This window comes from Danio aesculapii, chromosome 21, assembly GCF_903798145.1.
Source record: "Danio aesculapii chromosome 21, fDanAes4.1, whole genome shotgun sequence".
NCBI lineage: Eukaryota > Metazoa > Chordata > Actinopteri > Cypriniformes > Danionidae > Danio > Danio aesculapii.
This window is the reverse complement of record NC_079455.1, coordinates 45,527,476-45,545,124: the sequence shown is the minus strand read 5'-3', so window position 1 is coordinate 45,545,124 and position 17,649 is coordinate 45,527,476. Positions and strand designations below refer to the sequence as shown.

General features: G+C 37.6%; 1 protein-coding gene across 1 annotated transcript in view; it reads right to left on the bottom strand.

The window, feature by feature from the left end:
• The window catches only part of LOC130214147 (lysosome membrane protein 2-like), a 40,659-nt gene extending 23,834 nt beyond the window's left edge, over positions 1 to 16,825 (bottom strand). Inside the window, 10 exon segments of the mRNA XM_056445690.1 lie at positions 397 to 515; positions 606 to 784; positions 3,108 to 3,227; positions 6,265 to 6,356; positions 7,066 to 7,248; positions 11,709 to 11,853; positions 16,189 to 16,306; positions 16,309 to 16,345; positions 16,603 to 16,673; positions 16,676 to 16,825. Coding sequence (XP_056301665.1) covers positions 397 to 515; positions 606 to 784; positions 3,108 to 3,227; positions 6,265 to 6,356; positions 7,066 to 7,248; positions 11,709 to 11,853; positions 16,189 to 16,306; positions 16,309 to 16,345; positions 16,603 to 16,673; positions 16,676 to 16,733 — 1,122 coding nt within the window. The 5' untranslated portion in view covers positions 16,734 to 16,825.
• Between the last annotated feature and the right edge of the window lie 824 nt (positions 16,826 to 17,649).

Genomic DNA, 17,649 nt, shown 5'->3' with positions numbered 1-17,649 from the left:
CTCTGCACTCTGACTACTTCAACAATGTTGATTAGCCTTGGTGGGCGTTTCTCTCTGTCTTACGCTGAACGCAGTCGACCAATCACAACAGACTGAGTCATCGGACCAATCAGCGCAGATTAGCCTCATGTAAAGGAGGGGTTTGGGAACAAATGAATCACTGAACGAATCATATTGGAGTCGCTGGGATAATTAGGTCAAATTAAATGCAGATTATAAGATAATGAAAGAGTTTTTTGACCTTGCATGCAGATCAGCCTGTTGTTGGAGACCCCCAAACCAAAATATGACCCATTTATAATGCAAAATAGGGGCTCTTTAAATAAAATGTTAATAAAAAGGAAAAATCAAGAGAATCTGAGCGTTTCTTTTACGTAATGAGGTTTGCACACGCACCGGATTGATGTCTGCAAAGGTCTGGTGCTCCTCCTTATTGGGCTTCATCCCCCAAATATCCTCAACAAAACTTTTATCAGCCTGATAGAAATGAGGAGACGACATGATGATGGGGGCACCTGAAAACACACACACACATTAGCGAAACACGCACACTATAGACAAACACACACACACACACACACACACACACACACACTCACACTGACCTTGTTTACACACACTGGCGTTCAGCAGGCCGGAGCCCAGGCAGTGTCCGGGCGGCACACAGAAGCCTGCATTATCAGGATTAATGTCAGGACTGGAGAACACATCAGCTGGAGGAACGAAGCGGAAACCAGGAACACCCTGAACACTCACATCACACTCATACTGCACATACAGAGACCTGCACACACACACACACACACACGCACGCACGCACACACACAATATTACACATAGATTAAACACATTCACAATACACACAAACAACACACACAAATAATACACACAAACATACACACACACACACACACACACACACACACACACACACACACACACACACACACACACACACACACACACACACACAATATTACACATAGATTACACACATTCACAATACACGCTCATAAACACACAAACAATACACACAAATAATACACACAAACATACACACACACACACACACACAAGCAAACAAACAAACAAACAAACACCCAGACACACATAAACATACATACATGCAAACAAGCAAACAAATAAACACACACAATGCAAACACAAAATACAAACACACACGTATACATGCAGACATACACACATATACATAGACGCAAACAAGCAAACAAATGCAAACAAACACACACACACACAAACAAAAACAGCAATCAAACACACACCCACACAATACACAAACAATGACCCGCACAATACACACATATACAAATACAAAGACACAAACAAACACAATACCCAAATACACAAGCAAACAAACACACACACACGTATACATGCAAACATACACACACAAATACATAGACGCAAGCAAACACACACACACACACCCACACACACACACAAACAAAAACAAGCAATCAAACACAAACAAACACACACCCACACAATACACAAACAATGACCCGCACAATACACACATATACAAATACAAAGACACAAACAAACACAATACCCAAACATACGAGCAAACAGACACACACACACACACACACACAAATACAAAGACACAAACAAATGCAAACAATCACACACACCACACACACACACACACACACACACCGCACACACACACACACACACACGCACGCACACACACACACCACACACACACACACGCACACACACACACACACACAAAACAAGAATCAAACACAAACACACACACACACACCCACACAATACACACATATACAAATACAAAGACACAAACAAACACAATACCCAAACACACAAGCAAACAGACACACACACACACACACACACACACACAAACAAAAACAAGAATCAAACACAAACACACACCCACACAATACACAATGACCCGCACAATACACACATATACAAATACAAAGACACAAACAAACACAATACCCAAACACACAAGCAAACAAACACACACACACACACGTATACATGCAGACACACACACACAAATACATACGCAAACAAGCAAACAAATGCAAACACACAATCATACACATACAGTTCACAAGTACACACGCAGAAACACATATACAAATACAAACACACAAACATATATACACACACACGCGCACACACAACACAGTGTCAGATCCAGTGAGTGTGACTGTATAAAGCAGGTTTACTGTAATCTCTTTGACTTTGACCTGCTGCTTCTCAGATTCTTCAGCAGCTTTGTTTGTTCACTGGTATCATTTCCTCTAATATAGAGTTGAAGCTGACTGTGGCGAGTGCACGGTTTCTTTATTTGGGATGTAACGTGCTCTAATAGTCTTCACATACATACTGCAGGTATTTTTATTTTAGTTTTAGCTTCGTTTCTGGCTTTTATATGGAGTATTGTATGCGTGTGTGTGTATGTGTGTGTGTGAGTGTGAGAGAGACATTTGTACACTTACCTTGATATTCATTCATTCATTCATTTTCTTTTCGGCTCAGTCCCTTTATTAATCCGGGGTTGCCACAGCGGAATGAACCGCCAACTCATCCAGCACATGTTTTACACAGCGGATGCCCTTCCAGCCGCAACCCATCTCTGGGAAACATCCATACACACTCATTCACACTCATACACTACAGACAATTTAGCGTACCCAATTCAGCTGTACCACATGTCTTTGGATTGTGGGGGAAACCAGAGCACCCGGAGCGGTCAGAACAGAGTGTATTTCTACACACACACACACACTATAATCTGCTGTTTTACTCCACTGAACTCCATATTAAAGCCAGAATCTCTTCAGCACAGGCCGATCTAAAGGGTTATGCTGTCATGCTGTCAAAAGTGTGCTTACAATGGAAGTCAATAGGGAAAACACAGCTTCCAACATAACCAAAGGGGAGTACGTTTGAACAATACACAAGGGTTAAAATCCTCACACATTCACAGGCCCTAAAAATGCATGCAAATGGTAAACTATAATGCAGAATCAAGATTGCATGTCTTGTGATGTGACTATGTTGATTTATCTCTTCTTGCAGCCCTACTCTAGATGAAGGCTCACCTGCACAGGTCAGAGGAGAATATATAAAGTCTGTCTGCTTTGGTGATGATGGGATGGAATGAGGCTCCGTCGGTGCCGTTGATCATGTTGCACTCTTCTGAACTCCACCAGTTCAACGATCTGGATATATACGGAAATCATAGAGTCATCATAAGATTGTCATCATCATATGTCATGTTTGACATAATCTAATCAAGGGGTGGGCAAACTCGGTCCTGGAGGGCCGGTGTCCTGCACAGTTTAGCTCCAACTCTAATCAAACACACCTGCTTTAGATTTCTAGTGACCATGAAGACACTGATTAGCATGTTCAGGTGTTTTTGATTAGTGTTGGAGCCAAACTATGGATCAAGTTTGGCCACCACTGATCGAAACTGACACATGAAGAGAGGGCGGGGCATATAGCAGCTCCTCCCCTTTTAAAAAGAAAACCTCCAGTAACGTTTATGCTGCATCCCAATTCGCATCCTATCTGTGCTAAATAGTATTTGAAAGTAGAATTAGTGTGTCCCAAATCGTAAAGGGTCCCGTATAGTTTACTATTTCCAGTAAAAACTCGAAGTGTAGAAGCGTCCATACTCTAACCCAGGGATGGGCAAACTCGATCCTGGAGGGCCGGTGTCCCTGCATAGTTTTGCACCAACCCTAATCAAACACACCTGCTTGTAGCTTTCTAGTGATCTTGAAGACACTAATTAGGGTGTTCAGGTGTGTTTGATTAGTGTTGGAGCAAAACTCTGCAGGGATACCAGCCCTCGAGGATCGAGTTTGCCCATGCCTGCTCTAACCGCTGATATTGCCCACAATACATTGTACGTAAGACGTGAATTCGATTAGAACTACAAACGCGACTGAAAAGTGTAAACAAACTACAAACATGATGGACGCGCGAGACCAACCGTCAAGTAGAGAGGCTTCGGTAAAGATGTTTGTATGACTGTTCATTAATATCTTGCCCACTGGAACATGTTTTAATCGCATTTTCTGTGTTATATTTCATCTGCAACAATACTGAACTTATAATAAGACGTGTTTGAACATTAACATCTGAATGCAGAATTATCCAAACACCTGAGGAGATTTCTCTGCATGAAAGACTGGTGAACGGGAGATGAACCTGCTGCTTCTCCAATAAGGTAGGGGATTAAATATGACAGAAATGTGGATGATTGACAGGGCTTGTAACTAAGCAACACAGCGATCTGTTAACGAGAAAGTAGTATGTCCCAAAAGCTTGCATACTCTTCTGTTACACGCTCAAAAGTGTGTACTTTTCCTTCTGAATAAAAGCACACACTTTTAGGGTGTAGTATAAGTATGCGAATTGGGACGCAGCATTGGTTTTCTCACAGCTCTGCCAGTGAGGATGAGGATAAAAAAAAACAGCCAATGAGAAGAAGGGGCAGGGCATGTCAGACACTAGAGAGCATTTGATTGGTCAGAGGATTTGACGAGAAGTATGACGAGACATGAAAGAAATGGATCGATTTAGGTAGAAGTGATAAACTGCAAGCTTTACATGCTTATATCAGGTTTATATCTTCTGAATGTGAATTTTGTCACTGTTTTGGAGCATACTAGCTATTTCACAGGACCTTTAAGACCTTTTTTACAGCTATTTTCAGAGATTGTAAGACCATCGCCACTTTAGGTTTCAACCAGTAAAATTGGGTAAAGTCTAGATAAGATACTGCTGCAGATACGCACATCAATATAGCATCATTTTTGTAACGCTGTATAACATAATTAATATTTATTGTTAATTTTATTGTTTATTGTTTTAGAATTAATATTTTACAGTACTGTGACGGTTGGGTTTAGGGTTGGGGTCGAGGTTGACGTTAATAAAATACAATAAATTGGAAATTTTATAAATAATCTGATCAGACTTTACAATAAGGTTCATTAGTTAATGTAAATTAATGCATTTACTAACATGAACAAATAATGAACGATATATACGACAGTATGTGTTCATGTTAGTTAACGTTAGTTAATGAAAATACAGTTGTTCATTATTAGTTCATGTTAACTCATGGTGCATTAACTAATGTTAACAAGCATGGACTTGGATGTTAATAAAGCATTAGTAAATGTTCAATTATGATTAATAAATGCTGTACAAGTGTTGTTCATGATTACTTCATGTTAGTAAATGCATTAACTAATAATAAACCTTTTTGTAAAGTGTTACCATACCATAAAACTGTCTAAATATATACAGCATATTTAGTAAATACTGATTGTAACAGACTAATCCTAAACTAAAACGGTATTTATTTACCGAATCAAAATGCTAATCCAGCAGGGGGCGCCTATAGAACCCTACTGAAAAAAACAGCTTAAACCAGCCTAGGCTGGTTGGCTGGTTTTAGCTGGTCGACCAGCCTGGTTTTAGAGGGGTTTTGGCCATTTCCAGGCTGGTTCCAACCATTTCCAGCCTGGTCCTAGCTGGTCAGGCTGGGTGATGACCAGCTAAAACCAGCTTGACCAGCCTAGCCAGGCTGGGAGCCCAGCCAAACCAGCTATGTCCAGCTTAAACCAGGCTGGTTTTAGCTGGTCATTTTCCAGCCTGACCAGCTAAGACAGGCTGGAAATGGCTCGAAACCAGCCCGGAAATGGCCAAAACCTCTCTTAAAACCAGGCTGGTCAACCAGTTAAAAACCAGCCAACCAGCCTAGGCTGGTTTAGCTGGATTTTTAAGCAGGGAACAGCAGGAATAATGGTGTTGCCTTGGTTATTACAGTAAACAAAGCAGCGTGACATCAAATCTAGCAGGATTTTATCGATGTCGTAAACTACACAGCATCCCGATATTCACAGATTAAATTCAAGCAAACGTTAGCATACTTTATCAACTATACATTGTGCAGTACAATAAATCTTTCTGAATAAAACGCCTACTTAACCTTACAATCTGCTCGCAGTAGAAAAAACAAACCACGGCCACTGTTTTCTCATTTAATATTGCATCACAATACAAAAAAAACGATCACAGCGTCCGGTTTCATGCAGACTTTAGGGCTTTACAATACTGTTTAAGGGCCTTAAATGTATGGGCCTTTTAATATGATTTTTAAGACACCCTGAACAAACACAACAGATAACACACACATCAGTGTACTGCAAACACAACAATCTGGAGATAAAACTGCACCTCTGTCCGTTCCACTCGTCTATACTGGCAAAGTCCTGATAATCCGGCTTCCCCGTCAGGAAAACATAGCTGTCATAATCAGTGCCGTTTTTCTGAAATACAGTCAGAAACGTGAGGATTAAACACAACATACAGATGTAGAAACACTGATAAAATACAAATAAATAAAATCATACTGAAATAAATACATAATACAGAGTAATTAATTAATTTGTATTATAAATAATAACAAAATAGCATATATTAATATTTGAATTATTATAATTATATAATTAAATCATTTAATAGATTAATAATAGTTTCTAATTTAATAATTAATATATTTTAATATTCAAAAGTGTAATATTTAAATATTCAAATTAATATTAATCACTATTAGCATATTTATTCGCATTATTATATATACATATAGTATAATATGAACAAATAAATTAATTAATAATATTTTACAAATATTTGGACTGTTGTAGCTGTGAAATAACTCAAATCAATCAGTGGAGAGATATGGAGCTGTAATGTGCTCAAAACCTGCCGGAACTACTTTAGCTGTGCCTTTATCTAACAAGAATGCTCATCAGCCAATCAGAATCCAGCATTCAGCAGCTCGCAGAATCAAATACAATATTAACACAATAGTGCAAATGAGCAATTCAGATCTAATTAGTTTATAATATAATCACTTTTTCACAAATTGTCTGTGCGTGCATGTGTTCATAGTGTGTGAGAGAGTGTGTATGTGTGTGAATGAGAGAGAGATAGTGTGTCTGTGTGAGTGTGTGTGTGTGTTAATCCCCTGCTGACCTTATAGAACAGTCCGAAGTGGTCGTCGGGCACCAGCGGGTGCAGTTCTTTAAGCAGCGGGTCTTCATAACCCCACAGCAGATCTCCAACCCTGAACATCTCAAACACACCAACACCCTTCGCCTTCATCAAATCAGAGATAAATCTGGCCAAAATACTGTCCTTAAATTTCTCCATCACCGTCTGAAGACAAACCACACACACACACACACACACCACACACACACAGACATCTTTTTATCTTTGCAGCCATGATGACAGTAAATAATATTAGACTAGATACTCTTTAAGACACTAGTATTCAGCTTAAAGTGACATTTAAAGGCTTAACTAGGGTAATTAGAGTAAAGTTAGGGTAATTAGGCAAGTCATTGTATAACAGTGGTTTATTCTGGAGACAATCCAAAACTATATAGCTTAAAGGGGCTAATAATATTGACCTAAAATGGGTTTAAAACAATTAAAAACTGCTTTTATTCTAGCCGGAATAAAACAAATAAGACTCTCCAGAAGGAAAAATATTAGAGGAAATACTGTGAAAATTCCTGAATCTGTTCAACATCATTTGGGGAATATTGAAAAAGATTTGAAGACAAATTTAACGAAGTAAAAGTTTAGAAATTTAATAAAACATTAAATTGTGTGCTTGCATTTGTACTGAGTAGTTCTTCTTTTGGCGGAAATTTAGAGCCAAACTTAATTGGAGTAAAATTTGATACAATTTAATAAAATATTAAATAATTTCAATCATTAAATGAAGCATTTTTAGAGTAATTCACCAGTTTACTGAAATTTAAAGCCAGATTTAATGGCAAAATACTTATATTTAAACACGACCCGTGTAAAAAGCATCAACAGGTAGAATGTGCTTAATTAACAAAAAAATGCAAAACATTACAGAAAAAAAAAATATATATATATATATATATATATAGGTGTGTGTGAGTGTGTGTAGCCTGGTTTCTCTCGAGTTTTTTTTCCCTTCACTTTAGTCAATTGGTGAAGTTTGTTTCTCCACTGAGAATCCACTGGATTTGCTCTTCAGTGTTTGAACTCTCAGCAGTGAAAATTAAACCACACTGAACTGAACTTCAACTCTAGTTGTGTAACGCAGGGGGGTTCTCAACCTTTTGCAAGCTGAGCCCCCGCTGGTTATTGCTGTTGCCCCCCATCCTCCCCTCCAAATAAACACTTCTAAGCAGTTTTTCCAACATCTATTTTTGTTTTAAAGACTGACACGCAACATATTGAACACCTGAAATGTCTTCTTAGCAACCCATAAAACACTGTATAAGAACTATCTATTGATTTATACAAAAAACATATATAATTAATAAAAATATATAATGAATCAATATTATGTTAATAATTAATAATATAATAAACCAAGACTGACATGGAATGTACTGAACACCTGAAATGTCTTCTCAGCAAGTTCTAAAATACTGCATAGGAACTATCTATGGATTTATACAAATAAAAACCAGTATTAATAATAATAATAATAATAATAATATAATTAATTAATCATATATTAATAATATAATAAACCTGCACTAATTGTGCTTGTGAATTATTATTATTTATTTGTTGATGTTCTCTCACAGATGGAAAGAAAACAGAATATTTGTACTCAAGTTAAAATACAATTACACTGCAAAAAAATAATACAAATTAAGTAAAAGTACTAATTACTCTTTTAAAAAACTACTCTGAGTACTTGTTAGTTACTTTATGAAAAATATCTGATTTCATTGTGGCCCTTTTTAAGTATAAACTTTTTTGAATGGTTTACTTGCTTAAATCACAAGGCTACAAATAGGAATTTGCACTAACGAAGTATGGTCGATTTGTCCTTTCATGACATTAATCATACATATTCTCCTTGTTAATTTTAGGCACTTTTAAGCACTTTCAACAAAACAAGCCGATGTATTCCAGGCCTTTGATTTCTTAAAGCCAGATTTAAGCACTTTAAGCACCTTGTGCGAACCCTGAAACAAGTTAATAATATTAAGTCACTTATATTTTGATGAAATAATGAATAGCCTAACCATACGTTCACACTGAAAGTGGCGAGAGCGTCAAAGTAGCTGGAATTCATTCATTTTCAATGAGAGCAGCCGCAATAAGCGGCGAGGAGCAGCGCGGCGCATTTTCACCGGTGTGAGCGTCAAGTAGAGTTGAAATCAAGTCAACTTTATAGTAATAGCTATGACGTGGTTCAGCGGCAACCAATCAGAATGAAGAAGTCCAGCGCTTGAGAGGAGTTCAGAGAACAGAGACCTGTGAACTTTAATTCCGACCACAGTTGTTCCCAAAGGGTTTGATTATTACGGTCGATGGATTTTCAATTATTTACCATGTTTCTTACAGGAACATGCATTAAATAAGTCACTGATGTGCTTTAATGTTGTATATATTGATCTTTAAAAAGCGGGAATCTCATGCGACAGTACAAAACAGTATTGCAGCTTCAGGATATTTCAGACATATGGACATATTGGATAATTAAGTGGAGCAAAGCCACACCACATGACACTTGATCTTCCTTTGTTAAATGAGTTTGATAAGAAGTGCGCAACATTTTCACGCTAGAAAGCATGTTTCATGCAGGAATGTAACTGATTTGCTGCAACGCCTCCTTTAAATACGAGATCAATGTAGTAAATTTGACGCTCTTGCCTCCGGAGCTGAAGGCAGACAGCGACCTTGGACGCTCTCACCGCTTTCGGTGTGAACGCACAGTCACACCGGCGAAAACGCGCCGCGCTGCTCCTCGCCGCTTATCGCCGCTTATTGCCGCTTATCGCCGCTTATCGCCGCTGGCTCTCATTGAATATGAATGACTTCCGGCCACTTTGACGCTCTCGCCACTTTCCAGTGTGAACGTACGGTAAATACTTTCATACACATGATCTGAATGACCCCGGAGGCCATCTTTCTGCTATTTTTACAAATGTTGGATTAACCTACAAGTTCAATAAAAGTTATTAAATCGCATGCGCTCCAAACTGTGGGTTGTGATCCGTACGAATCACAGATCAAACCGTGATCCGTTACACCCCTATTAATCTCTGAAAACTGGACTGAACACAATCTCACGGGAATTCGTAACTTTTTGATTTAGTGGCTAATTCGTATGAATTCGTACGATCTAATTCGTACAATTTAGTACGATTTGCTCTTCCCCCAATGACGGTTGGGTTTAGGGTGGGGTTAGGTGCCACGCCTCCTTTTTGAAATCGTACAATTTCGTACGACTGAACGAATTCGTATGAATTAGCCACTAAACTGACGAAACGTACAATACTTACGTTTTCTCGTGAGATCAGGCTGGACGGACACAGTTTCAGTTACTTGAACTTTTATGTGAAGCTGCTTTGACACAATCGACATTGTAAAAGCACTATAGAAATAAAGGTGAAATGAAATTACTATTATATACATATAGTTATTACGCATATATAAATACACACATGCATGCATATGTAACGGAGGCCAGCTAGTAAGTGCTGTGCAGGTAGACCTCACTCCTCTGATCTCTAAAGGTGCTCTAGCGACAGACGCTAGAGGCCATGGTCTTTAGCCTCCTTGTTAGAGCAACCGACTCCCATGCGGAAGGTCGCCGGTTCGATACCAGCTCGGAACGGGTTGGGTGGTGTTGGACCGACGGGGTTACACATATATTTGAGAAAATGTATGATTGTGAAATGAAAATGTGTATATTTATATATACAAATTTAAATATCTATGTAACAAATTGTTTTGTATAGTTTTTTTGCATCTATGTGTGTGTATCACATACATAATAAATATATATAACACACACACACACACACACACACACATATATACTATCAAATGACTTTTATTTTGGTTGCAATTTATCATGTTTAATCTTTCAGCACTAAAATAAATAGTCCTTTATATTGTTTGTGTACTTTTGGAACCATAATAAGAATGTTTAACGAGTTTAAGGGCGTCATGGTGGCGCAGTGGGTAACACGATCACCTCACAGCAAGAAGGTCGCTGGTTCGAGTCCCGGCTGGGTTAGTTGGTGTTTCTGTGTGGAGTTTGCATGTTGCCGTGGGTTTCCTCCGGGTGCTCCGGTTTCCCCCACAGTCCAAACACATGCGCTATAGGGGAATTGATCAACATAGTGTTTGGGTGTTTCCCAGTATTGGGTTGCGGGTGGAAGGGCATCTGCTACGCAAAACATATGCTGGATAAGTTGGCGGTTCATTCCGCTGTGACGACCCCAGATAAATAAAGGGAGTACGCCGAATAGAAAATGAATGAATGAATAATGAGCTTAAAGGGACAGTACACTCAAAAAGAACACTTCCACAATATTTAACACTGAAATGTTTCTAACTTTATGAATGAATGAATAAAATTTTTTTTCTGTAGAACACAAAACAGATATTTAGAAGAATGTTGGGGGGGACAATTGACATAAATAGTAGAAAACACTATGACTATGGAAGTCAGTGTCTCTTTTATTAAAGTATGTTCATCTTTAGAGTGTACTGTCTCTTTAAGAGCGTCTCATTTCTCCACACAGAACAGGATTGTATTGTGATTGTGTATTGTGAACACATTTCTCTGTGGTTTTGGCTGTATGAGGTGTGTTTCTCACCACAGCAGGGATGTTGACCGTCCGTACGAGGTCATCTTGGGATCCGCGTGACATGTTGGGCTCGAACACGTATGTTTTTGGGTTGATTGCTGCGACTCTGGTTCCGTTGTCCATGAATTTCACTTCCTCCATCGGCCGATACTCCCTGAAAGAGGAAACTCCAGCACTCAGAGCTGCCCTTATTAGTGGATTATATGAAAATAATGCCGTCATGCAGAGATTAATCACATGTGTGCCATTTTACCAAGCAATTCATTATCTTTTCTAAGATTTGGGATAAATTTAATGAGTTAAATTGAATAAAAATTATGGAAATATTAAATTTAATGCATGCATTTTTGACTGAATAATTCAATATTTTAACTGAGATTTCAGGTCAAATTAAACGAGGTAAAATTAAAAATATATAATTAAACATTCAATCTGATGCATGCATTTTTACTGAGCTATACACTATTTCACTGAGATTTAAAGCCAGATTTAATGGGGTAAAATGTGATCAAATATTATACTTCATGCATGATTTTTTACTGAGTAATTCACTATGTTTCTCAGATTTGAGGCTAAATTTAATGCAGTGAAATGGAATAAACATTAAATCTAATGCAGGCATTTTCTACTGATTAAAACACAGTTTAGCTGAGATTTAAAGCCAGATTTAATGGGGAGTATTTTAGTAAAACATTACACTTTCTGCATGATTTTAGTGAGTAATACACTTGTTTATTTAGAATAAGATGACTACTAATAAGTATTAAAGATCATGTTCCAGGAAGACATTTTGTAAATGTACTACCACTAATATATCAAAAATGAATTATTGATCATTAATCTGCATTGAAAGAACTTCATTTGCTCAACTTTAAAAGCAATGCTCTCAATATTCAGATTTTATTGAAGCCTCAGATTCTAGATTTGCAAAGAGTTGTGTTCAAAATCAACTATTTGTCCTAATAAACCGCACATTTAATGCAGAGATAATTCAATAAAGAAGCCACAAATGAACCTTCATGACTGGTTTTGAGCTCCAGGAGTCACATTTATTGCTGTTTAAAAAACAAAAGTGGAGCTGTTCTTTAAGCACAGATAAAATAGATGATGAAAGTGCATCTGATGATGCCTGATAGACGGTTTTCAGGAACAGTTTTTTGTCCTCGTCATCAAAACTTGTGCAAGGCTAGCAGCAGTCATGTGAAGCGCTTCACATCAGTCGTGACACATCAAGAGCAGAATCTGCATTCATCATGACTGTTAATGCTTCTGAAAGTCTCTTCTGATCAACAGGGCTTCATTTATTTGAGTAAAAATATTATTACAGTCCCTCCAGGACTTGGACAATTGGAGAATTTAGGGAAAATACCATGAAAAAAAGGAACATGCAATTCGACTTTTTGTGCTGATTTGTGGGTTGAGTTTAGTAAGAAAATCAGATAAATAAAAAAGAAATACAATAAAATAATAATAATAAAAATAAACAAAAATATAAGAAGGGGGTCGCAATAAAACAAACATTTTTATAATCAATTAAGCAGAGAATTAATTAAATATTCTATTTCACATTAAAGTTGGTACACTGCAAAAAATGCTTTTCCTACTTTTCCTACCAGAGTTTTTGTCTTGTTTCTAGGCCAAATATCTAATATTCTTAAATCAAGAAGCTTTTCCTAGTCTTGTTTTCAGAAATAAGTAAAATTAAGCGCAAATAAGCATAAAAAGCAAATTAATCTGTCATTTGTTTGAGTTTTTTTGCTTTATATAATTAATTTATCGTATTGTTAATGTACAGCGAGACCAATGAATCCATGGTGTTTTATAAAGAACTCTGCCGTTCTATTTGAAGAAGTACCGACTCCTCACAAGATCTTCAAGTCGAACTTGCAACTTCCAAAGACACACATCTGAACTTTGCGTACTTGGTGGGCTGCACGATATGGGAAAAATCGGACATTGCGATATTATTTTTTCAGGATATATATTGCGATATTAAAACAATTTCAGCAAATGGCTTGAATAGCTCTATTTGGGAAAAAATCTTGGAATTTAGATTGTTTTGGGTGGTTTGTGTAGGGTGTGAAGCATGTATAATAATAAATATATAAATAAATAAATATAAATAAATAAAATAAATAAATAAATAAATAAATTGCAAGCAGGAATAATTACAAAATAAGTCAAATAACAGTGCTTTCTGATTTCTGGAGAGTCAACAGTGTTCAGTACAGAATTGAATAATGAAACTGATAGTCTTTATGAAGGATCATTTGCTGAATTTTCTACAATTATCCAATAAAGTTAGCAAATGTACATTTAATGTTTTAATTCTGCTGAAATCTGCAATGATAAAGATTCACTCTGTTTGGGTTATTCTTGGTTTCTTTAATGGAAAGAAGATTTATTTCTCTTTGCCATGATGACAGCCCAAAGGCGGAGCGTGTGTAAAGGCTGGGGATGCTTAGCCTCCCCCTGGCCAGAGACCACGGAGACATCAGCAAAGAAAAAAAAACTGCAATTGAAAACATGTAACGGGTGTAAGGCGGAATATGAATGTAATTTGAATGTTACTGATAACACAACACTTTAGCTATTGTAAGTTTGTCAATGAAATTTAAAGTCCCCTCCGCACAAAAATGGAACAGTCCAACCCGCACTTGCACTGATAAACGCTGATTATTACTGGAGTTAGCAGCCTCTCTGAAAACCAAACCAAAGTGATGGCCAGTGGACTATTCTGATTGCTGTCAAGGACATCAGTAATAAAACGATGAATGAGTATTATAATAATAATATATAACACTGGTCTAACTTGTTTTCAGCAATTAACTGAAATTGGTAGTCTTTATATATGTAGTCTAGCCTATAGTAATCTTGTTTAGTCAATCTTTGGAGTTTTTACATTTTAAAGGTTAAATTTTTTATTGCTGAATTACAAGTTCGGTGTTCGATTGGCCTCGTGAAAAAGAGAATGATTTCATATTCTCAGGGCCGGCCGCATCCAGGGTGACCTCGGGTGGTAGAATAGTGAGGGCTGCGTCCTCTCTAATATTAATTATTATTATTATTATTATTATTAATAGTAATAAAAGCAACAAGGAGTAATAATTTGATTTGAAACTGCATAAAGTAAGTAATAAATTAAATATTTAATAATTAAGTATTTAACAATTTTAACATATTTAATAAATGCCGTCTTGATGACAGAATTTTATTCGATTTTTAAAAAGTAATAATAATAAAAGATAAATAAACTGACCCCAAACTTTTGAAACTGTAGATCAGTGGGAGTTTAATAAAAATAATGTAATGTGCGTGTTGATTATAATAGATGTTTATTGATAGGTGCTGCTTTTGTTAAAACCTCTTCTTGGTCGGTCGCAAATCTTTTTAAATGCATTAAAGGGCAGCGCATATACTGTATTAGCCTTACTCTGGAGTTTATTCACCCTCCGCCAGTGGTGTAGTCCTAAAAAAAAAAGGTAGTGTACTATTACCCACCCAATCCAAATTTTAAAAGTAGGCAAAGAAATGACGAAAGTCAATGTATCTTTGATTCATTTTGATTATATATATATATATATATATATATATATATATATATATATATATATATATATATATATATATATATATATATATATATACACACACATACACATACAGACACAAACACACCTGTGGTTTGCTGACTAACTAAAAACGAGTTCAGGAGCGGGATTCGCCGCAATTTTAATATCAAATTTAAGGGGAATGGAAATATAGGAGGGCTAAAGCAACGCCCATGCTGTTTATAATTTTACTTGAACTTTCAGTGAGACTTCATTCAGCTGATTTGTTGTGATCTTCAAAAAACTCAAATAGTCAATACACAAAATATGGAAGTCTAATCCCCAAAACAAGTGAGTATACCGAGAGTATGATCCTCAGAAGTCGTAATACCCAAACAGCTCCTGGAAAAAAGTAGGCATACGGAGGAGTATACATGCGTATAGCAATCACCACACCACTGCCCTCCGCCTATGATGACAGTAATAATATTAGACTAGTATCTTCAAGACACCTTCTATACAGCTTACAGTGACATTTAAAGGCTTAACTAGGGTATTAGGGTAAAGTTAGGGTAATTAGGCAATTCATTGTAGAACAGTAGTTTGTTCTGTAGACTATCCAAAACAATATTGCTGAATGGGGCTAATAATATTGACCTTAAAATGAATTTAAAACAATTAAAAACTGCTTTTATTCTAGCTGAAATAAAACAAATAAGACTTTCTCCAGAAGAAAAAATATTATCAGACATGCTGTGAAAATTTCCTGAATCTGTTCAACATCATTTGGGAAATATTAGAAAAGATTCACAGGAGGGCGAATAATTCTTTAAACACCTTTAAATGACCTAAAATGACAATTAACCTCTCACAGTGCATCAGCAATGCAAGTACAGTTATCAGCTCCTGTGTGGCGAATTATTGACCGCAGCTCTGACCTGTAGGTGTAAGGGCCGATCTGAACCACCGAGGGTTTGTCTCCGGTCATCACCTCCGCGGGATTGGTCAGATTGAAGAAGTAAAACTGCATGTAAACCGGCGGCGGAGGATTCTGCACACCGAGAACGCCTCTGTCCCATTCTCCAGAACTATTTGCTGAAAGAGAAAGAGGGTTATGGCTTATAAAATGAACCAAAATTAGAACTGAAGGCTTCTGACGTGATTCAGGAAGAGGAATAAACAGAGGCACTTCATAACAACATTATAATAAGATGCATTCATGATAGTAGTATTATTAATTATCTATAATAATATTAATATTAGCATTGTTAGTAATATTATTGTAGATCATTATTATAAACAATAAAGAAGGCTTCTGGGCCACACACACACACACACACACACAGACTGACTGACTGACTTTGCTTGACAGTGTTGTTGATCAGCTTTTGTAAGACTCTGGTTAACTCCAGCGCGATGCCGCGATCAGCAGCAGGACACACAGAGCTCCAGCGGTGGACACACAGCATAGCCGCAGCCGCATCCCCGACCCCGGTACCGTTCCCTTACACACACACAGACACGGGAGACAACCGGAGAGACTCTGTTTACATGTGTTTACATGAACAGAACGCAGAGAAATGACACAGGACACACACAGAAAACAAAGAGAGAGCGAGTCTGTTGATCCAGCCGCGGATCTCAGTTCTCCAGCAGGGGCGCATCACGGCTCAAATATGCATTTATTCATTCTCCTTCAGCCTTTGTTTATCAGCAGTCGCACAGCGAAATCACCTGCTAATTATTCTAGCATATGTTTTACAAAGTGGATGACCTTTTAGCCACAACCCAGTACTGGGAAACACCCATACATTCTCATTCACACACACTCATTCACTACAGTAGGTAAGTAGATTTCTTTGTCTCCTTAGGGAAATTGATTTGCGGCATTATCAGAAAGCAGCACACTGGACAACAGGGTAAAGACAACATTTTCACATTCAACAACATTCACTCAACGGCCACTTTATTAGGTACACCTGTCCAACGCTTGTCAACGCAACTTTCTAATCAGCCCATCACATGGCAGCAACTCTGCTGCAGTTCAAAGCGAGCATCAGAATGGGGAAGAAAGGGGAGACGGCTGCCTCTGAGTATTTTCAGAAAACTGCTGATCTACTGGGATTTTCACGTACAACCATCTCTAGGGTTCACAGAGAATGGTCCGACAAAGAGGAAATATCCAGTGAGCGGCAGTTCTGTTGGGCGGCAAATGCCTTGTTGATTGCGAGGAGGTCAGAGGAGAATGGCCAGGACCGGTTCCAACCTTGAGGCGGATGGGCTACAGCAGCAGAAGACCACACCGGGTGCCACTACTGTCAGCTAAGAACAGGAAACTGAGGCTACAATTCACACAGGCTCACCAAAACTGGACAATAGAAGATTGGAGAAACGTTGCC